The sequence below is a fragment of the Balaenoptera musculus genome, chromosome 11 (genome assembly GCF_009873245.2).
Source record: "Balaenoptera musculus isolate JJ_BM4_2016_0621 chromosome 11, mBalMus1.pri.v3, whole genome shotgun sequence".
NCBI classification, from domain to species: Eukaryota; Metazoa; Chordata; class Mammalia; order Artiodactyla; family Balaenopteridae; genus Balaenoptera; species Balaenoptera musculus.
Window position 1 is genome coordinate 52620529 of NC_045795.1, and position 21399 is coordinate 52641927.

Here is a 21399-nt window from a genome sequence, read left to right on the forward strand (position 1 = left end):
CGTAATAGACACCTCACCAAAGAACATATACAGATGGCAATGAGCATATGAAAAGATGCTTGATATCATGTCATTAGGGAATTGAAAACTAAAATAACAATGAGATATCACTGTACATGTATTAGAATGGCTAAAATTTAAAAATTGAGCAATATCAAATGTTGGCAAGATTCAGAGCACAGGAACTTTCATTGCTGGTGATTCAAAATGGTATAGCCACTTTGGAAGACAATTTTGCAGCTTCTAAACTTACATGATCTAGCACTCAACACTCCTAGGTATTTATCCAACTGAGTAGAAAACATATTCACCTGCATACAAATGTTTATAGCAAGATTATTCATAATCACTCAAAACTGGAAGCAACCAGGGCTTCCCTGGTGGTGCAGTGGTTGAGAATCTGCCTGTCAATGCAGGGGACACGGGTTCGAGCCCTGGTCTGGGAGGATCCCACATGCCATGGAGCAACTAGGCACGTGAGCCACAATTACTGAGCCTGTGCGTCTGGAGCCTGTGCTCCGCAACAAGAGAGGCCGCGATAATGAGAGGCCCGCACACCGCGATGAAGAGTGGCCCCCACTTGCCACAACTGGGGAAGGCCCTCGCACAGAAACGAAGACCCAACACAGCCATAAATAAATAAATAAATAAATAAATAAAAATTAAAAAAAAAAAACAAAAAAACCTGGAAGCAACCAAGCTGTCATATAAATGAATGATTAAACAGTGATACATCCATATAGTGGAATATCGTTCAGCAATAGAAAGTAATGAGCTATCATGCCACTAAAAGACATGAAGGAACCTTAAAGGCATGTGCATAGTGAAGGAGGCTAATATGAACAGCTACTTATGATACTTATGATTCCAGTTATATGACATTCTGGAAAAGGAAGAACTATGGAGACATTAAAAAGATCAGTTGGGACTTCCCTGGTTGGCGCAGTGGTTAAGAATCCACCTGCCAATGCAGGGGACACGGGTTTGATCCCTGGTCCAGGAAGATCCCACATGCCATGGAGCAACTAAGCTCGTGCGCCACAACTACTGAGCCTGCGCTCTAGAGCCCACAAGCCACAACTACTGAACCTGTGTGCCACAACTACTGAAGCCCGCGTGCCTAGAGCCGGTGCTCTGCAACAAGAGAAGCCACTGCAGTGAGACGCCTGCACACCGCACCGGAGTAGCCCCCGCTCGCCACAACTAGAGAAAGCCCGTGTGCAGCAACAAAGACCCAACACAGCCAAAAATAAATAAATTTATAAAAAACAAAAAAACCCAAAAAAAACAGTCATTGTCAGAGGTTCATGAGGAGGATAGAAGGGATTAAAAGGTGAAGCACAGGTGATTTTGAGGGTGGTAAACTATTCTATATGATACTATAATGGTGGATATATTGTCAAATCCATAGACTAGTACAATACAAAGAGTGAACCTTATCATAAACTATGGATTTTAGTTAATAAGTGTGTCAATCTTAGTTTATTAATTGTAACAAATGTGCCACACTAATGCAGGATGTTAATAATAGGTGAAACTGTGTGTGTGTGTTATGTGTTTCTCAAAATGGCAGTAATATATGGGAACTCTATGTACTATCTGTTCTTATATTTAATATGTTTTTAAAAGGGGAAATAAGCAAATGTTAAAGAGATGTTGTTAAAACCATGCATGTGCAAAGCTGAGGTATTTTATAGCATGTAACAAAGTAACTTTAGAAAATTAAAAAGGCAGGGGGAAAGCCCTATAGTAAACATTGTAATCAGTGATTAAAGAGTGACAGCTTTTTCTGAGATGGGAAAGAGAAAAAGATGTCTTTCATTACAATTATTGGTACTAGAGAAGATCATAGCCACTTCAGTAAGGCAAGAAAAAGAATAAAAAGTATAATTATTGGAAAGGAAGAAAGAAAATTGTCATTATTCTCAAATGTATTGATTTTGTTTATAGAAAATCACTAGAATATATAAATGAACTTGGAAATGTTTCTGTATGCAAGATGTAGTATATGAAAGTTAACTATATATACTAGCAACAATTAGAAAATGACATTTAAAAAATTCCATTTTAATAGTAACATCATCAGATAACCAGGGGGAAAAATCTAAAAATGAACAAAACATCTATGTGGAAAACTACAAAAATTACTGTGAGAAATTAAAGAAGTCCTAAATAAATAATGGAGTATATCATGTTTCTGGGTTGGAAGACTTAATATTGTCAAGATCTCAATTCTCCCCAAAGTTTCTATAAATTCAACATAATTCCAATAAAATTTTATAAAGTTTTCTTGTGGAAATTGATATGCTGATCCTAAAACATAAGTGGAAATTTAAAAAAAAAAAGAGTAACCGAGAATAACCAAGGTAATTTTGATGAATAAAAACAAAGTTGGGGACTTCCCTGGTGGTCCAACGCAGGGGGCCCAGGTTTGATCCCTGGTCAGGGAACTAGATCCCATACGCATGCTGCAGCTAAGAAGTCCACATGCCACAACTAAGAAGTCCTCATGCCACAACTAAGAAGTCTGCATGCCGCAACTAAACATGCTGCAGTGAAGATCCCACGAGCCGCAACTAAGACCCAGGGCAGCCTAAATAAATAAGTAAGTAAGTAAGTAAATAAATATTTTTAACAAAAGAAAAACAAAGTTGGGCTTAACGTTACCAGATATCAAGAGCTTAAAGCTTCATGATTAAAACAGGGTCTTATTGGCACAGAGGCAGACAGACCAGTGAAGCAGAATACAAAGTCCAGAAGTACATCCATTCCTATATACCCCTGTGTGTATTTATTTATAACCAAGTTGCAGTTTTAGTGCTTTTCTAATGAAGGGTGAAGTTAACACATTTGAGGTAGGAATCGATTTCCAGGAAAAAAAAAAAAAAAGTTTTGGAAGGGCCAGAACCTGATTTCTGACTACTCTTATTCCTTTAGCTATCTCTGTTTCTATTGCCAATGTTCCAGGCTCTGTCATTCAGGGTGCTTATTTTATTCATTGGAACATGATTTGGGAATTTGGCTTAGTTTGGCAGTTTGGAATCTTATCACGCCTATTTAAAAAAATTTTTTTAATTTATTTATTTGGTTGTGCTGTGTCTTAGTTGTGGCAGGTGGGCTCCTTAGTTGTGGTATGCGAACTCTTAGTTGCGGCATGCATGTGGGATCTAGTTCCCTGACCAGGGATCAGAGCCGGGCCCCCTGCATTGGGAGTGCAGAGTCTTAACCACTGGACCACCAGGGAAGTCCCTCATCATGCTTATTTAACTTGTGCACATTCAAGTATCTGTGTGTGTGTGTGGGGGGGGGATAATGTAAATAATGAAGGCAATCTACTTTTTCATTCAGTAATCAAAACGTTGGGTAGTAAGCATGAGATGAGAAATGTAAACTTGTGTTCCAGCTGTTGATTCTCACTTGTGTCCAAGTGTGTGAGCATCTTGTTTGAGTTAGTGTGATTCTAGTGTTTAAAGAGACATGTTTTGGGAATTCCCTGGAGGTCCAGTGGTTAAGACTCCGTGCTTTCACTGCCGAGGGCTTGGGTTCGATCCCTGATCAGGGAACTAAGATCCCACAAGCCACGCAGCTTGGCCATAGGGAAAGAAAGACATGATATCAAGAAAGAAGGGGAGGAAGAAGGAAAGAAACATGTTTTCCATACAGCATGCTCACTCAACACAGACTGCTTCATCTGCTGTGCAATTGCAGAAATAGATTCTAGTCTAATCCTGAGGGAACAACAGCTGTGTTAAACTTTCTAGGGCACTTTGTGTAGGGTCATGGGCTTGGGCTCTCAAGCCAGACTACCTGGGTTCAAATTCTGGCTCTGCTCTTCCTATCTGTGTGGCCTTGGCAGGTGCCCAGTGTTCCTATCTGTAAAATGGAGATCGTAATAGCACCTCATGGCATTGTTGTGACAATTAAAGAGTGACAGCTAGCACATGTAAGTGCATAATCAGTGTTAACTATGATTATCAGTATTGTTATTATTACTGAGAGGTGATAGAGTATGTTGGTCTCCAAGGTGGTACATTCTTGAGGGATTTTCAAGGGAAACTTAGTTAACTCCTTTCTACCTTCAGCTTTAGAACCCAATGTCAGTGTGTGATATGATTCTACTGTACCATACTCATTTCTCTATCTGGTCCTTGGTCTTTTCGTGAGCTGACGATCAGTTGTGGCTCATTGTGGAATGGTCGTATGGCACAGAACACAGACATTTGTGGTGGTAGGGCAAGATGTGTTACCACAGAAGCAATGTAGATGTGCAGACACCCTGAAATATGTTTAATATATATAAGTACACATTTTCAGCCGTCAGCATTTTCCTATGTACAAAGTTCCATTGAGTCTTTTAAGATCAGTGCAGCCCTTATGCTTCTGTCCTTTGCTTTTCTCTAGAAAATGATTGGAGCCCATATTGTAGAACAGTATCTACACTGTCACTGGCCCCATGGTGCTGCCTGTGGGTGCTTTATAGTAGGGTGCAGTGCTCTGGTGTTTTATGGATCTGCTATCTTCTCCAAGCCCATGGATTTTCCACGCACTGCTGATTGTTACCTTTGAAGAATTTTGGAGAACTTTTTAGGTGGCTGTTTGCCATTTCACCTTCCACACACACAGGCACAGACTCTCATATTTACCTTCCGGTACTATGGGGATTGAGACCCTATTGTTGTCCCTGACCTCATCCCCATCCACTCTTTGTCTCTCAGGAAAGCTGCTGTTTGTTTTCAGCTGTGACTGCGGAGCGCTGAGGCACACACAGCTATTTGCCACTGTGCTATCATCAGCAACTCATCTCCACTACCAGAATATCAGGACCTCCCTCTGACCCTGCCATGCTGGCAGCTACTGCTTCCACTGGGGGACTACTGGTGTCAACTGAGCTTTTGTTTGCTTCTCTCTGCTTTTCTTTTTCCCCATCTTTCCCATCTTCTGTAGCTTCTTGGCTTTTGCTCAGGAAATGAGCTCCATCTTTCTGCCCTGTGAACAAATAGATAAAAAGTGAAAGGGTTTTATTGTTGAGCTTTTCTTGGCCGTGTTATTTGAGGCTCAGGCAGCTGAGCCTGTTTCGTGCATCTACCACCAAAAGTGGGGTTTGCACTGTGTGTTAGGGGCATAGGAATTAGAATGATTTAGCCCTCACTAGGCTCAATGCCTGGGAGGTGAGAGATTGGTCTTTTTTTTTGTCTTTTTTTTTTAAGTTGTCTCCCACAGCTCACTGATTGATGCTGTGTTCATCTATTTATTTATTTGGTTGCACGGGGTCTTAGTTGCGGCCAGCGGGCTCCTTAGTTGTGGCAGGTGGGCTCCTTAGTTGCGGCTCACCGGCTCCTTAGTTGTAGCATGTGAACTCTTAGTTGCGGCATGCGTGTGGGATCTAGTTCCCTGACCAGGGATTGAACCCAGGCCCCCTGCATTGGGGAGCTCAGAGTCTTAACCACTGCGCCAGCAGGGAAGTCCCGAGAGATTGGTCTTTGAATAGAACAGGTTATGATCTACTGTTCTGTGTCCATGACTTAGAACAAGGGAAATAAAAGTTTAATGAATTCTGGTTTAAGGGGATTTGTGTAGTGCGTCTAAAACAGCTTTGGAATGTGCAAACATTTAATATGTCACAGTAGTGATGAACAATTATAGTGCACTTGTGTATTACGAATTGAGGAATCTTGAAAAAGTTACGAATATCCATATGGCGCATTAGATTTTACCTTTCAAGTTATAAATATTCTAAAATGTTAACACCATCTCATTTTTGTGCTTTTTTTCCCTTCCTTCCTAGAATATTTTCCTTCTTGGATATAGTAACTTTGTGCCGATGTGCACAGATTTCCAAGGTAGAGTATTAACCAAATTTGTAATCAAGAAATACAAGTTTTATTAGAATGAGGATGAGTTCAAGTTAAAAATTAAAATGTCAGCTTTTATATGTAACATAACACAATGTTATCATAATTCCACATTTGATGATCAGCTTAATGTCTATCATGAATAAACATTTGGAAATATAAAGGTTGAATCAAGACTTTCTTTTAACAGTCTCAATAAATGTATCTTTTTCACCCTTATCTCTCCCAACCTCCCAGGCTTGGAATATCTTAGCCCTGGATGGAAGCAACTGGCAAAGAATAGACCTTTTTAACTTTCAAACAGATGTAGAGGTAAGTTAACCTTGTTTTAGACAAAAGACTTTTTTAAAAGATAAGTAAACTGCTCACTCTTTCCTGCTTTTTTATTTTGCTGCATTTAGATTTAATATTAAGGTGCCAAGGTGGAATAGAGAGGAAAAAAACCTGGAAGATATTTGCATACTTCAAGACCAAAATTCTGTTTGCATTTTACTTTTTACTTTTATCAGTAACAGACTTTTACTTTTCCCCCTTGATCATGTTTATAATCTAAGTTTTACCACTCAGCTTTTCAAAGCCTCACACCTGTATCATTAACACCTGGTTCAATGCTTTAATCTTAGGAGACTCTTGACATATTTATTGATCTGAAAACTCCATTGAGAATTCTAATTCAGCATCAAGAATGGAGAAATGGCAGAAGCAGGGACTCAGGAATGAGGCTGGAGATAAGAGATATAAATCCAGCTCAGCCACTTAAGACATTTACTCTCTCAGTGCCTCAGTTTTATTATTTATAAAATGAAGAAGTGAAATAATCTTTAGAGCCTTTATAATTCCAGGATTCTAGTGTATTTATTTGGAAATATGTAAATATCCTCATTTAAGAGTGGTAAACCAGATCAAATGAGAAAAGTTTATTTTAAAACAACTTTAATATTAAATACCAATTTATAACCAAAAAGAAACAGGGAAGTAATAAAGAGCATTGTACATAGTAATTGTTGAGAGTGCTGTTTTAAGGGTCTGGGGATGTTGAAGTTTATTATCTACCCAATGTTAGTAAAACCTTATTGATTTCTAGTTTAGCCAACTCAGTTACAATAGTGGAATTGTATTTTAATTCAGTTACCCACATAGCATGTTTATCACTTGTTTTTATTGAAGTATATGCTTTGTATCTTTTTTAATGGATAAGGAAATGAATGTGTTTAACAGTGAGAGGGGCCCAAACAATTTCCTGTGACTCACTTAAGCTGGTGTTACCTACAAGAACTAATGGCCAGTGGTGGAGGCCCTTCACCTCCTTCTCTAGGTTACTTGCTGCTTGCCAGGCTCTGGTCCCATCTCAAACCGGTGGGGCTGAGTACAGCATTTCCCACTGCTCAGGTTACTGTGCTCTGAGCTTGGAAGCTGGCAGGGGCCTCAGGGCTTCTCACGCTCCCTGGAAAGATAAGCTCTAGTTCCTGGCTTGAACTCTGGTCCCTGAATCAGGAATTCTTTAATGCACTTTCCAGACTTCACGATTGCAACAGTGCCCTACCCAAACATGCTGACATGTAATTCCCCTTCAAACTGATAATCTGTAGTTCATGGTTCATTGTGTTACTTAGTGATGTTGAGAAGAACATTAAATTCCAAAAATTGTGGTCATTTCTCCTGGCCAAAGAGTCATTGTTTTAAAAAAATTTTGTAAAAAAATTTTTTCTGTGGTTTTTTTATTGTCTCCTCAGTTTTCTTGGATGATTTTTCCAAACTACAGCTTTTTGGAATGCACATAAACAACTTTTAAATTCAGATATTAAAAAATACTATTTCAGGACTTCCCTGGCAGTCCAGTGGTTAAGACTCCATGCAGGTTTGATCCCTGGTCGGGGAGCTAAGATCCTGCAAGCCGCGCAGTGCGGTGCGGTCAAAAAAAAAAAAAAAAACTATTTCAAGTAAATATCATTACCTTATGCATTATTTGATCTCATAATTTTAGCTGACTGCTGACTACAGCTATATAAACACATTGCAGAAGTACTTGAGTACTTCCACCAACGACAGACCAGTTTATGGTTTACCAGTTATGTAGAGAACTACATGTGAAAAATATAGTCTAATACTATTTAGTTCCCCCTTTGGGCTACCACTTTGAATCCAGGTTGGATTCTGAACCAAGTGTGGGGCCTCCCGTAGACACTAACAGGACCCTCTGGAGGCTTATACTGGGAAGCATCCCATGGATAAACTCATGGTCTCAAATTCGTTTCTTTGGGACGAAAGTGGTGATTTATGGATCTGTTGAGAGAAGAGAGAAGGTGCCAAGGATCAGGACTAAGAGTATTTACTGTGTGCCGGGCACTCTTCTGAGCACTTTTTGTATATTAATTAATTTAATCCTCCCAGAAACACCATGTTGAAGAAACTGAGGCACAAAAAGTTTGAGTAACTTACCTGAGGTCACTCACCTAGTAAGAAGAGAGAGTAGGTACCTTGAACAGTGGGTTTCATGACTTGAATTTCAAAGAAAAGACAGACTAGCACATGCAGGTGACTAATGTGCATTGGGCCTCTCCTTGAGCATCACTCTTTCCTAAGTAAGTGTGGTTTCCCTGATGTGTAGGCATTTTCCATGCCTTTAAAAGTTGAACATTTTGTTGTTAGTCTTCATGGTCATTAAAGATTCTGTGAGGCCAAAAATGAGAAATAACCAAGTAGTATGTTATCTAAAACTCATAAGTCCAAGGGTCTCTCCATTAGGCCTTATTTTTCTGTAAAGCCCTTCCTTCTAAAATGCATGCCTACAACATACTATCTAATAGATGTTACACAGTGTCATTTGCATTTGAAAAGGATTTACTCATTTTCTTCTCTAAGTTGGAAACAGTGGAACAGAAAATTCTGAATGTAATTTTTTTATTCCAGTACAAAAACTTTTACTCCAAAAAAGGAAGAATAGGAAGTTTTTATAAACGTGACTAACTTGAAATGGAGAAAATAGATGGTGTGCTCTATTTGTAGACATTGGTGTGGAGTTGTTTTTGCTGTTTTATTTAGTACTTAAATATTTATCTTGGATTTCCAAGTCATAATGTTTTTCCTCCCACTGACAGAAATTTATTTTATAGGTGTCTGGAGTTTTGGTTCAAAAACTAATTATTAACTTAGATAAGACTCAAGAAAGCATAGATAAAGTCGCCAGCAATATCAGAGTTTGGATTTTCAACTTAATTAAGTTATTAGCCAGATATAATATGTGTGAGCCCTGCTTCTGTGACACTGTGGTTTGATGTGTCCTAGTGAATTCTTAGTGCTTAGAGTTCAGTGTCAAGATTGCTGTTTTATAAAGTGAGGATAGTAAGTATTAAAAATGAAACAAAATGGCCTTTTCAATGTTTTCTCCCTTGTGGAGGTGGTAATTGTGCAGAACATACAGCTTTTAGAGTCAGTTAAACCTGTTATAAACCCCAATTCTACTACTCACTAAAGTGTAACCTTGGCAATTTAACCATTTAATTTCTTTATTTGAAAAATGAAGATAATGGATCCAATCTGTATTAGTCAGGATTCTCCAGAAAAACAGAACCAGTAAGATACGTGTGTACTATTTACAATAGCCAGGACATGGAAGCAACCTAAGTGTCCATCGACAGATGAATGGATAAAGAAGATGTGGCACATATATACAGTGGAATATTACTCAGCCATAAAAAGAAACGAAATTGAGTTATTTGTAGTGAGGTGGATGGACCTAGAGACTGTCATACAAAGTGAAGTAAGTCAGAAAGAGAAAAACAAATACCGTATGCTAACACATATATATGGAATCTAAAAAAAAAAAAAAAAGGTTCTGAAGAACCTAGGGACAGGACAAGAATAAAGATGCAGACGTAGAGAATGGACTTGAGGACACAGGGAGGGGCAAGGGTAACCTGGGACAAAGTGAGAGAGTGGCATTGACATGTATACACTACCAAATGTAAAATAGATAGCTAGTGGGAAGCAGCCGCATAGCACAGGGAGATCAGCTTGGTGCTTTGTGTCCACCTAGAGGGGTGGGATAGGGAGGGTGGGAGGGAGATGCAAGAGGGAGGGGATATGGGGATATATATATATACGTATAGCTGATTCACTCTGTTATACAGCAGAAACTAACACAACATTGTAAAGCAATTATACTCCAATAAAGATGTTAAAAAAAAAAAAGATGTTAAAAAAAAAGTGTGTATATTAATATAGACATACAGATTTATTATAAGGAATTGGGTCATGTGATTATGGAGGCTGAGAAGTCCCAAGATCTGCAGTCAGCAAGCTGGAGGCCCAGGAGAGCTGATATGTAGCTCCAGTCTGAATCAGAAGGCCTGTGAACCAGCAGAGCCAGTGGTGTAAATTCCAGTCTGAAAGCTGGCAGATTCAAGATCCAAGAGGAGTTGATGTTTCAGTCCAAGTCCAAGGGCCAGAAAAGACCAATGTCTGGCTCAGCAGTCAGGCAGGAGTTCTCTCTTAATCAGCCTTTTTTGTTCTATTCATGTCTTCAGTTGATTGGATGAGGCCCACCCACACTAGGGAGGGCAGTCTGCTTTACTTGGTTTACTGATTCAAATGCTAATCTCATCCAGAAACCCTTATAGACACAGCCAGAATAATATTTGGCCAAATGTCTGGGCACCCTGTGTCCCAGTCAAGTTGACACATAAAATTAATCATCATAAGTTCACCCGTTGTCAACTTGGCACCCATAGGCATGTCCTTAAACCATACTTAATTTCCAAATAAAGACGATAACAAAGGTCATAATGCCACCTAATATGATACAGCTATCCAGCGTACAACCAAAAAGACACTCAGCCCTTCCTCAGAAAAGGAGGTAAAGTCCTAGAGTCAATTTCACTCCTCTTGATATTCTGTGCCTTAAATACTTTGATGTAGAATTGACAGTACTTAAATACTTATGACATAAAGTCAGTACATGTTATGTCACATGATAAGGGGATAAGAGAGGGAAAAAAATATTTGTACCACACACACACGCATTCATAATAAAATAGGGAGAAAATACTTATGACAATTATAGTCCTAATTTCTGTAACTGCTCATGTGGTCAGAGTTGGTATTTATAACTACCTTCTGCTTCCCATTCTGTATTCTCTTTGTCTTCAGCAAGCACCTCAGCTGGTCGTGGTTCCTTACCTGGTAGAGTGACCCAAACCATCGTTCCTGAAGCCATGAGTAGTCTCCTTGGATTGGCTTTTAGTTTTCCATTGACTTTAATCAGAGGGCATATTAATACTAAGAGATATCCTAAGGGATTTCCTGTATTCCATACATACACTCTTCCTTACTTCAGTGTGGAGCGGTAGTCCATGTGGTTGTTGTGAATATTAAATGAGCCATAGCAGGTACAAGAAAGTGTTAAAATCATGCCTGAAAAAGTAGAAGTGCTTAATCAGTGTTCATTTTCTTTTTTCCTCCTCTAATGTATCTGCCAGTACCAGCCAAAGTTCCCATTTTTAAAGCAAATGTGTTTAAATAGGGGATTGCTAAGAAGAATGAGGAGTAGATTTTATGATACATCTTCAAGTTTTTAGAGTGGTAATGTTTAGCTAAAATAGAATTTCTTTTTTTGAGCAACATTGTTTTAGATCTCTGTGTTCCCAGCACAGCAGTGTTCCCAAAAACCTTGACCTCAAAAAGCCTTGTAATTGATGGAGTAGCCATGAGCCCTGGCTAGGGAAGGCCTAACTCCAAGTCAAGGCTTTCAAAAAATAGTGTGTGATTTAAAAAAAATACTTAATGTTTTCATTGAAAACATTTTTTCGGTGCTTGCAACCCCTTTATACACAAGGAGCAGAAGTGGGATGTTGGAGGAATGTTCCAAAATATCTTCTATTACACCTGGAAATACATATTCAGTTCCTAAATTTCAGGTTATTTTGCTGTTAGATAAGCAGCATGAAACAAGATTTTTTCCAACTTTCTCCATTGAAGGGTCGAGTGGTGGAAAACATCTCAAAGCGATGCGGTGGATTCCTGAGGAAGCTCAGCTTGCGAGGTTGCATTGGCGTTGGAGATTCCTCCTTGAAGTAAGTCAGTCCACCGTGACTCACTCTGTCGTGGCAGCTTGTAGCTGACATTTCCATCAGCAAAAATAAACCAAGCATATTATTTGCTTTTCTTCTGTTAAAATCTTTCTATGGTAATTTGCGTAGAGTAGTGAGAATATCATGATTTTGGAGCCAACAGGCCTGACCTAGAAACCGAGCTCCAGTGTTGTCAGGGATGCGACCTTGGGACAAACACTTTGTTGTCAGTTGTCTCTTCTGGAAAGAGAAGGCAGTTATAGCTCTTTCATGGGAATGTCCTGGGTATCACATGAAATAACACGTATGTAGTACTTGGCACATAATCATATTATGATATTAGTTCACCTCTCTTCCCTTCTTCACTTTCCCATCTTCCTAGGTTCCTTCTCATAATCGTGGCTACCTTCTTGTATAAATGATACTAATTAACAAAATAATTCTTTCAAAAAATTCCTTAGCATAACCTGGGATTTTGCTTAACCATAATGGGATGTGATTATCACATTCATTTTATAATAGTTTATAATAGTTGGATATCCCTATGCAACCAAATGCTTGCCCACCTCTTACTGGATAGCCATTATTTATTGGAAATGTTATCACTACACTGTTAAGGGCATGTGCTTTGAGCTTTTCTGGAGACAGGACGTAATACTTTTCTGTCTTTATCCTTGTGGCCTCTTGTATTGCTTGAGGTTGGCTAAATTAGAACACACACTGCCACTAGAATCTTGGAACGGACTGCCTCTTGGAGACTTAAGCATAGCACAGTATAATCAGTCACAGACCTCCAGTAAGAATGTGCAGTGTACAGTGATTTCAGACAGTAGAATTTGTAATTGAAACATCTGCTGCACCATTGCTAAGAAAATCAATTCATAATATCAATATCTTTTAAGGATCAAAACATTCCCTCTGTGTTATGGAACACAGGGTTTTTTTTTTTTAATCAATTCAGATCATCAGAATTTTTTGATACTTCAAAAGCTTTGTAAACCAGTGGAATAGATTGATTCTGCTTTAACAGGAAGCTTAAATGTACCGGATAGGTCCTAAGACGACTTGTAATAGAGAACATAAATCTAATAGTGGTTCCATTAAAGAAACTAAAATAAATGTGAAGATATAGATTGTCAGTGAGGAATATCAGAGAAACACATTCTCATCTTGGCACTTGGAATAGAGCCAAGATGAGGAAAAAACTATCCTATAAAGTGAAACTATAGCAGAACTATCCTGTAAAGCTAAGAATGTTATTGGTTTACCATAAATTTTAGAACAGAAATCTATGTTAATATCTATATAAATTTTTAATATGTGAGGCCAGATTACTGTGAGAAATAATTATAAGCATAATCACAGGATCATGATTCAGAGAGAATTTTGTTTTGCCTTCACTTTTTGATTGTAATCACCTAGAACCAACTTTGGCCTCTATCCTGCCCCTGCGTGTGTATTGTTGTTTTGGTGTGAGTGGGTGTTATTTGTTTACAAGCGTTTGTTGAGCCTCTGCTATGCCAGGCACTGATTTAGGCACTGGAGATACAGTAGTAATTATAATCGATTAAAATTCGGTTCTAATGGATCTTGCATGTATGTTCTCTGTTACTCCTGCTCCATCATTATATATGAAGTCCTATGGATTTTTAACAGCTATATTGAGATATAATTGAGATACAATAAACTGTGCATCTTTAAAGTATACAATTTGATACATTTTAGCATATGAATATACCCATGAAACTAACACTATAATTAAGATAATGAATGTATTCACGTCCCACAAAATTTTCCTCATGTGCCTTTGTAATCCCTCCCTTCCTCCCACCCCTGTCTCTGCTTCATCTCTAGACAACCCCTGATCTGCTTTCTGTCACTATAGGTTAGTTTGCATTTTCTAAAATTTTATATGTAATTATACAGTACGTACTCCTTTTTGCTTGAGCTCTTTCACTTAACATGATTGTTTTGAGAGTCATCCATGTTGTGTATATCAGTAGTTCATTCCTTTTTATTGATGGGTAGTAGTCCATTGTATGGGATATAATGCAATTTATTCATTCATTCATCTGTTTACGGACATTTGGATTTTTTCCAGTTTTCTCCATTACACATAAAGCTGCTATAAAGATTTTTGTGCGAGACATTGTATGTCATATGCTTTCATTTTTCTTGGGTAAATACCTAGGAGTGGAATGGCTAGATCATTTGGTAGGTGTGTGTTTAACTTTTTAAGAAACTTCCAGGGCTTCCCTGGTGGAGCAGTGATAAAGAATCCGCCTGCCAATGCAGGGGACACGTGTTTGAGACCTGGTCCGGGAAGATCCCACATGCCACAGAGCAACTGAGCCCGTGTGCCACAACTACTGAACCTGCGCTCTAGAGCCCGTGAGCCACAACTACTGAGCCCACGTGCCACAACTACTGAAGCTCGTGCGCCTAGAGCCCGTGCTCTGCACCAAGAGACGCCACCACGATAAGAAGCCCGCGTACTGCAACGAAGAGTAGCCGCTGCTCACTGCAACTAGAGAAAGCCCGCGCACAGCAAGGAAGACCCAACACAGCCAAAAATAAATAAATAAATAAATCAGTTAATTAAAAAAAAAAAAAGAAACTTCCAAAGTGTTTCTCAAAAAATTGTACCATTTTACATTCCCGCCAGAGTGTATGATACTTCCAGTTCTTCCATGTCTTTGCCAGTACTTGGTGGGTCAGTTATTGTAATTTTAGCCATTCCCAGGGATGTGAACAGTGGTATCTCATTGTAGTTTTAGTTTGCATTTCTCTAATGACTAATGAGTGTTGAGTGTCTTTTTATGTATTTTTTGCTATCCATATATTTTCTTTGCTGAAATGTCTGTTCTAATGTTTGGTTGTTGTTTTGCCCTTTTTTTCATTAGATTGTATGTTGTCTTACCACTGAATTCTGAGAGTTCTTAATATGTTCTGAATACAAATCCTTTATCGGATATGTGTTTTGCAAATATTTTTTTCCCAGTCTGTGGCTTACCTTTTTATTCTTTTAACTGTCTTGAAGTTTTTCATTTTGATGAAGTTCAATTTATCAATTTTTTTCTTATGAGTCATATTTTTGGTATTACATATGAAATCTCTGCCTAACCCAAGGTGATAAAGATTTTCTCCTGTGTTTCCAGAAGTTATGTAGTTCAGACCTATGATCCATTTTGAGTTGATTTTTGTATATGGTGTGAGGTATAGATTGATACTTTTTGTTTAAAAAAAATTATTATTTATTTATTTATTTATATTTTTGGCTGTGTTGGGTCCTCGCTTCCGTGCGAGGGCCCTCTCCAGTTGCAGCAAGCGGGGACCACTCCTCATCGCAGTGCACGGGCCCCCCACTATCGCGGCCTCTCCTGCTGCGGAGCACAGGCTCCAGACGCTCAGGCTCAGCAGCTGTGGCTCACGGGCCCAGTTGCTCCGCGGCATGTGGGATCCTCCCAGACCAGGGCTCAAACCCGTGTCCCCCACATCGACAGGCAGACTCCCAACTACTGCGACACCAGGGAAGCCCTGATACTTACTTTTTTTGTGTATGATGTTCAGTTCTATCACCATATGTTGAAATGACCACCCTTTTCCCACTGAATTGCCTTTGCAGCTTTGTTGAAATCATTTGTCCAAATAATTATGGGACTATTTTTGTACTCTCAGTATTTTCCATTGATCTATTTGTCTATCTTTACACCAAACCACACTGTCTTGATAACTGTAGCTTTATAATAAGTCTTGAAATCAGGTTTTATTAGTCCTCGAACTTAATTCATTTTCAAATTTGTTTTGGCTGGACTAGATTCGTTGCATTTCCATATAAATTATAGAATCTTCTGTCAGTTTCTACAAAAAAGCTTGCTGGCATCTTGATTAGGATGATGGTGAATCCATAGATCAATCTGGGGACAATTGACATCTTAACATTACTGAGCCTTCCAACCCATAAACCTGGTATATCTCTCTATATATTTAGGTGTCTTTAAATTTCCCTTAGTATGTTTTGCAGGTTTCAGTGCACAAGTTGTGCACATCTTTGGTCATATGTATCCCTAAGTGTTATGAAATATTATTGTAAATGACATTTTTTATTTCAATTTTTGATTGTTCTTTGTTGGTAAATAGAAATATAATTGATTTTTGTACATTAATCTTTTATCTTGCAACCTGAATAGACTCACATTAGTTTTAGTAGCTTTTTTGTTGATTACTTTGGATTTTCTATGTAGACAGTCATATCACCTGTAAATGAAGATAGTTTTTCTTGTTTCCGATCAATGCCTTTTTTTTTAATGAATTAATGAGTGAAATAATTTATTTTTGGCTGCGTTGGGTCTTTGTTGCTGAGCGCAGGCTTTCTGTAGTTGCAGCAAGTGGGGGCTACTCTTCGTTGCAGCGCACGGGCTTCTCATTGCAGTGGCTTCTCTTGTTGTGGAGCACGGGTTCTAGGAGCGCGGGCTTCAGTAGTTGTGGCTCGCAGGCTCAGTAGTTGTGGTGCACAGGCTTAGTTGCTCTGCGGCATGTGGGATCCTCCTGGACCAGGGCTTGAACCTGTGTCCCCTACATTGACAGACAGATTCTTAACCACTGCGCCACCAGGGAAGCCCTCAATGCCTTTTTAAAAAAAATTTTATTGGAGTATAGTTGGTTTAAATATTGTGTTAGTTTCAGGTGTACAGCAAAGTGATTCAGTTATACATATATTCATTCTTTTTCAGATTCTTTACCCATATAGGTTATTACAGAATAATGAGTAGAGTTCCCTGTGCTATATAGTAGGTCCTTGTTGGTTATCTATTTTATATATAGTAGTGTGTGTACGTTAATCCCAAGCTTCTAATTTATCCCTCCTCTCCACATTTCCCCTTTGGTAACCATAACTTTGTTTTTGAAATCTGTGAGTCTGTTTCTGTTTTGTAAATAAGTTCATGTATCATTTTTTTAGTTAGATTCCACATATGAGTGATACCATGTGATACTTGTCTTTGTCTGTCTTCACTTAGTATGATAATCTCTAGCTCCATCCATGTTGCTGCAAATGGCTTATTTCATTCTTTTTTATGGCTGAGTAATATTTCATTGTATATATGTACTACATCTTATTTATCCATTCCTCTGTCGATGGACATTGAGGTTGCTTCCGTGTCTTGGCTATTGTAAATAGTGCTGCCATGAACATTGGGGTCCATGTATCTTTTCTAATTATGGTTTTCTCTAGATATATGCCCAGGAGTGGGATTACTGGATCATATGGTAGCTCTATTTTTAGTTTTTTAAGGAATCTCCATACTGTTCTTCATAGTGGTTGTGCCAATTTACATTCCCACCAACAGTGTAGGAGGGTTCCCTTTTCTCCACACCCTCTCCAGCATTCCTTGTTTGTAGACTTTTTATTATGGCCATTCTGACCACTGTAAGGTGATACCTCGTTGTAGTTTTGATTTGCATTTCTCTGATAATTAGTGATGTGAGCATCTTTCCATGTGAGTTTTGGCCATGTATATTTCTTCTTTGGAGAAATGTCTATTTAAGTCTTCTGCCAATTTTTTTATTGTAATGTTTGTTATTTTTTTTAATATTGAGTTGTATGAGCTGTTTGTATATTTTGGAAATTAATCCCTTGTTGGTCACATCGGTTGCGAATATTTTCACCCATTCCGTAGGTGTTTTTTTCATTTTGTTCATGGTTTCCTTTGCTATGCAAAAGCTTATAAGTTTGATTAGGCCCCATTTGTTTATTTTTGCTTTTACTTCTTTTGCCTTGGGAAAATTATTTGAGAAAGTATTGCTACAATTTATGTCAGAGAATGTTTTGCCTATGCTCTTTTCTAGGAGTTTTATGGTGTCATGTCTTATATTTAAGTCTTTAAGCCATTTTGAGTTTATTTTTGTGCATGATATGAGGGAGTGTTCTAACTTCACTGATTTACATGCAGCTGTCCAGCTTCCCAACACCACTTGTTGAAGAGAGTGTCTTTTCCCCATTGTATATTCTTGCCTCCTTTGTCATAGATTAATTGATTGTGGGTATATGGGTTTACTTCTGGGCTCTCTATTCTGTTCCAGTGATCTGTATGTCTGTTTTTGTGCCAGTACCACACTGTTTTGATTGCTGTAGCTTTGTAGTATAGCCTGAAGTCTGGGTGGGTTATGCTTCTGCTTCCAGCATTGTTCTTTTTCCTCAGGATTGCTTTGGCAATTCTGGGTCTTTTGTGGTTCCATATAATTTTTAGGATTATTCTAGTTCTGTGAAAAATGTCATGGGTATTTTGATAGGGATTGCATTAAATCTGTAGATTGCTTTGGGTAGTATGGCCATTTTAACAGTATTAATTCTTCCAGTCCAAGAGCATGGGATATCTTTCCATTTCTTTGAATTATCTTCAGTTTCCTTTATTAATGTTTTATAGTTTTCAGCGTATAGATTTTTCACTTTCTTGGCTAAGTTTATTCCTAGGTTTTTTTTTTTTTTTGATGCAATTTTAAATGGAATTTTTTAGTTTACTTTCTCTTTTTGGTATTTCATTGTTAGTGTAAAGAAATGCAGCAGATTTCTGTATATTTATCTTGTATCCTGCTACCTTGCTGAATTCATTTATTAGTTCTAATAGTTTTTATGTGGCGACTTTAAGCTTCTCTACGTAGAGCATCATGTCATCTGCAAATAGTGACGGTTTTACCTCTTCCACTCCAATTTGGATACCTTTTGTTTCTTGTCTGATTGCTATGGCTAGGACTTCCAATACTATGTTGAGTAGAAGTGAGAGTGGGCATCCTTGTCTTGTTCCTGAATTTAGCAAGAAGTCTTTCAGCCTTTCACCATTGAGTATTATGTTGGCTGTGGGTTTGTCATAAATGTTCTTTATTTTGTTGAGATATGTTCCCCATATACCCACTTTGGTAAGAGTCATTTTATCATGAATGATGCTGAATTTTGCCAAATGCTTTGTCTGCGTCTTTTGAGATGATCGTGTGGCTTTTGTCTTTTGTTGATGTGGTGTATCATGTTGATTGATTTGCATATGTTGAACCATCCTTGTAACTCTGGAATGAATCCAACTTGATCATGGTGTATAATCCTTTTTATGTGTTGTTGGATTTGATTTGCTAATATCTTGTTGAGGATTTTTCATCTATATTCATCAAAGGTACTGGCCTGTAATTTTCTTTTCTTGTGTAGTGTCTTTGGTTTTAGTATCAGGGTGATGGTGACTGCATAGAATGACTTTGGGAGTATTCTCTTCTGTCTTTTGGAAGAGTTTGAGAAGGATCAGCATAAGGTCTTCTTTGTATGTTTGGTAGAGTTCCCCAGTGAAGCCATCCAGTCCTGGCCTTTAGTTTACAGGGAGGTTTTGTTGTTGTTGTTGTTGTTGTTTTAAATTACAGATTCTATTTCATTTCTAGTGATTGGTCTGTTCAAATTATCTGTCTCTTCTTGACTCAGTGTTGACAGGCTGCATATTTTAAGAAACTTTTCCATTTCTTCTAGGTTGTTGAATTTGTTGGCATCTAACTGTTCACAGTATTCTCTTATGATTTTTTATATTTATGTGGTATCAGTTGTTATTTCTCCTCTTTCATTTCTTATTTTGTTTATTTGGGTCCACTCTTTTTCTTCTTGGTGACTGGCTAGAGTTTTATCGATTTTTAAATAATCTTCTCAAAAAACCAACTCTTGGTTTTCTTGATCTTTTCTATTTCTTTAAAAAAATTTTTTTTCCCTTGTGATGAGAACTCTTTTTTAAAAAATTTATTTATATTTATTTTGACTGTGCTGGGTCTTAGTTGTGGCACGTGGGACCTTAGTTGTGGCATGCAGGCTCCTAGTTGCGGCATGCGGACTCTTAGTTGCGGCATGCATGTGGGATCTAGTTCCCCAGCCAGGGATCGAACCCGGGCCCCCTGCATTGGGAGTGTGGAGTCTTAACCACTGGACCACCAGGGAAGTCCCTGATCTTTTCTATTTCTTAAAAAATCTGTATTGTATTTATTTCCTCTCTGATCTTTGTTATTTCCTTCCTTCTCCTGACTTTGGGTTTTTGTCTGTTCTTTTTAAAATTCTTTTAGGTGGTAGTTTAGTTTGCTTATATGAGATTTTTTTTGTTTCTTGAGGAAGGCCTGTATCACTGTGAACTTCCCTCTTAGAACTGCTTTTGCTGTGTCGCATAGATTTTGTAGGTTGTGTTTTCATTTTCTTTTGTCTCAAGGTATTTTCTGATCTCTTTATCTTATTGTTGACCCACTGTTTTTTTAGTAGCATGTCATTTAGTCTCCATGTATTTGTTCATTTATTTTTTCTTTCAGTGGTTGATTTCTAGTTTCTGGTTGTGGTCAGAAAAGATGCTTGAAATAATTTCTATCTTCTTAAATTTGTTGAGGCTTTTATTGGTGACCTAGTATGTAATCTATCCTAGAGAATATTCCATGCACACTTGAAAAGAATGTGTATTCCTTTGGGTGTGTGTGTGTGTAGTATCCTGTAGATATCAATTAAGTTCTACTGTTCTGTTGTGTTATTTAGGACCTCTGTTTCCTTACTGATTTTCTGTCTGGATGGTCTGTCCATTGATGTCAGTGGGGTGTTAAAGTCTCCTACTATTATTGTATTATTGGCCATTTCTCCCCTTATGTCAGTTAGTATTTTATGTATTTAGGTGCTCCTGTGTTGGGTACATTTATGTTAAAGAGTGTAATATCTTCTTGTATTGAACCCTTTCTCATTATATAATGTTCTTCTTTGTCTTTCTTTATGGCCTTTGTTTTAAAGTCTATTTTGTTTGAAACGAGTATGCTACCCCCACTTTCTTGTCATTTCCATTTGTATGAAATATCTTTTTCCATCCCCTCACTTTCACTCTGTGTGTGTCTTTCGCCCTGAAGTGAGTCTCTTGTAGGCAGTGTATTGTAGGTTCTTACATTTTATCCAATCTGCCACTGGATGTCTTTTGATTGGAGCATTTAGCCCATTGACATTTAAAGTAATTATTAATAGGTATGTATTTATTGCCATTTTAATTCTTGTTTTCCAGTTTTTGTAGTTCTTCTTTGTTCATTTCTTCTTCTTTTGTGGTTTTATGTTCTTCTTTTGTAGTATGCTTGAGTTCCTTTCTTTTTGTTTTTTTGCGAATCTCCTGTATATTTTTGATTTGTGTTTACCCTGGAATTCAAGTATGCTGACCCATAACTATATCTACTTGCTTTAAACTAATAGTCATACAAGTTCAAACACATTCTAAAAGATTTACTTTTAAATTTTAATTTAATTTAATTTAATTTTTTTGGCTGCGCCGTGCAGCATGCGGGATCTTAGTTCCTGGACCAGGGATCGAACCTGTGCGCCCTGGAATGGAAGTGTGGAGTCCTAACAACTGGACCGCCAGGGAATTCCCAAGATTTACCTTTTTATACTGCCTTCCCCCACATTTTATGATTTTGATGTTCTATTTTACATCTTCATGCTTATT

At 38.0% G+C, this 21399-nt stretch overlaps 1 protein-coding gene across 4 annotated transcripts in view; it reads left to right on the plus strand.

Moving 5' to 3' along the window:
• FBXL2 (F-box and leucine rich repeat protein 2) overlaps nucleotides 1-21399 on the plus strand; it is a 92926-nt gene that overhangs the window by 33476 nt on the left and 38051 nt on the right. For all 4 annotated transcript variants that reach the window (XR_005021775.1, XR_005021776.1, XM_036868235.1 and 1 more), the window contains exons 3-5: nucleotides 5786-5840; nucleotides 6090-6164; nucleotides 11829-11923. Coding sequence is in view for 2 of the 4 variants with exons in the window: in XM_036868235.1 (XP_036724130.1) it covers nucleotides 5786-5840; nucleotides 6090-6164; nucleotides 11829-11923 (225 nt within the window). In the remaining 2 variants the exon portion in view is untranslated. The remainder of the gene's footprint in view (nucleotides 1-5785; nucleotides 5841-6089; nucleotides 6165-11828; nucleotides 11924-21399) is intronic.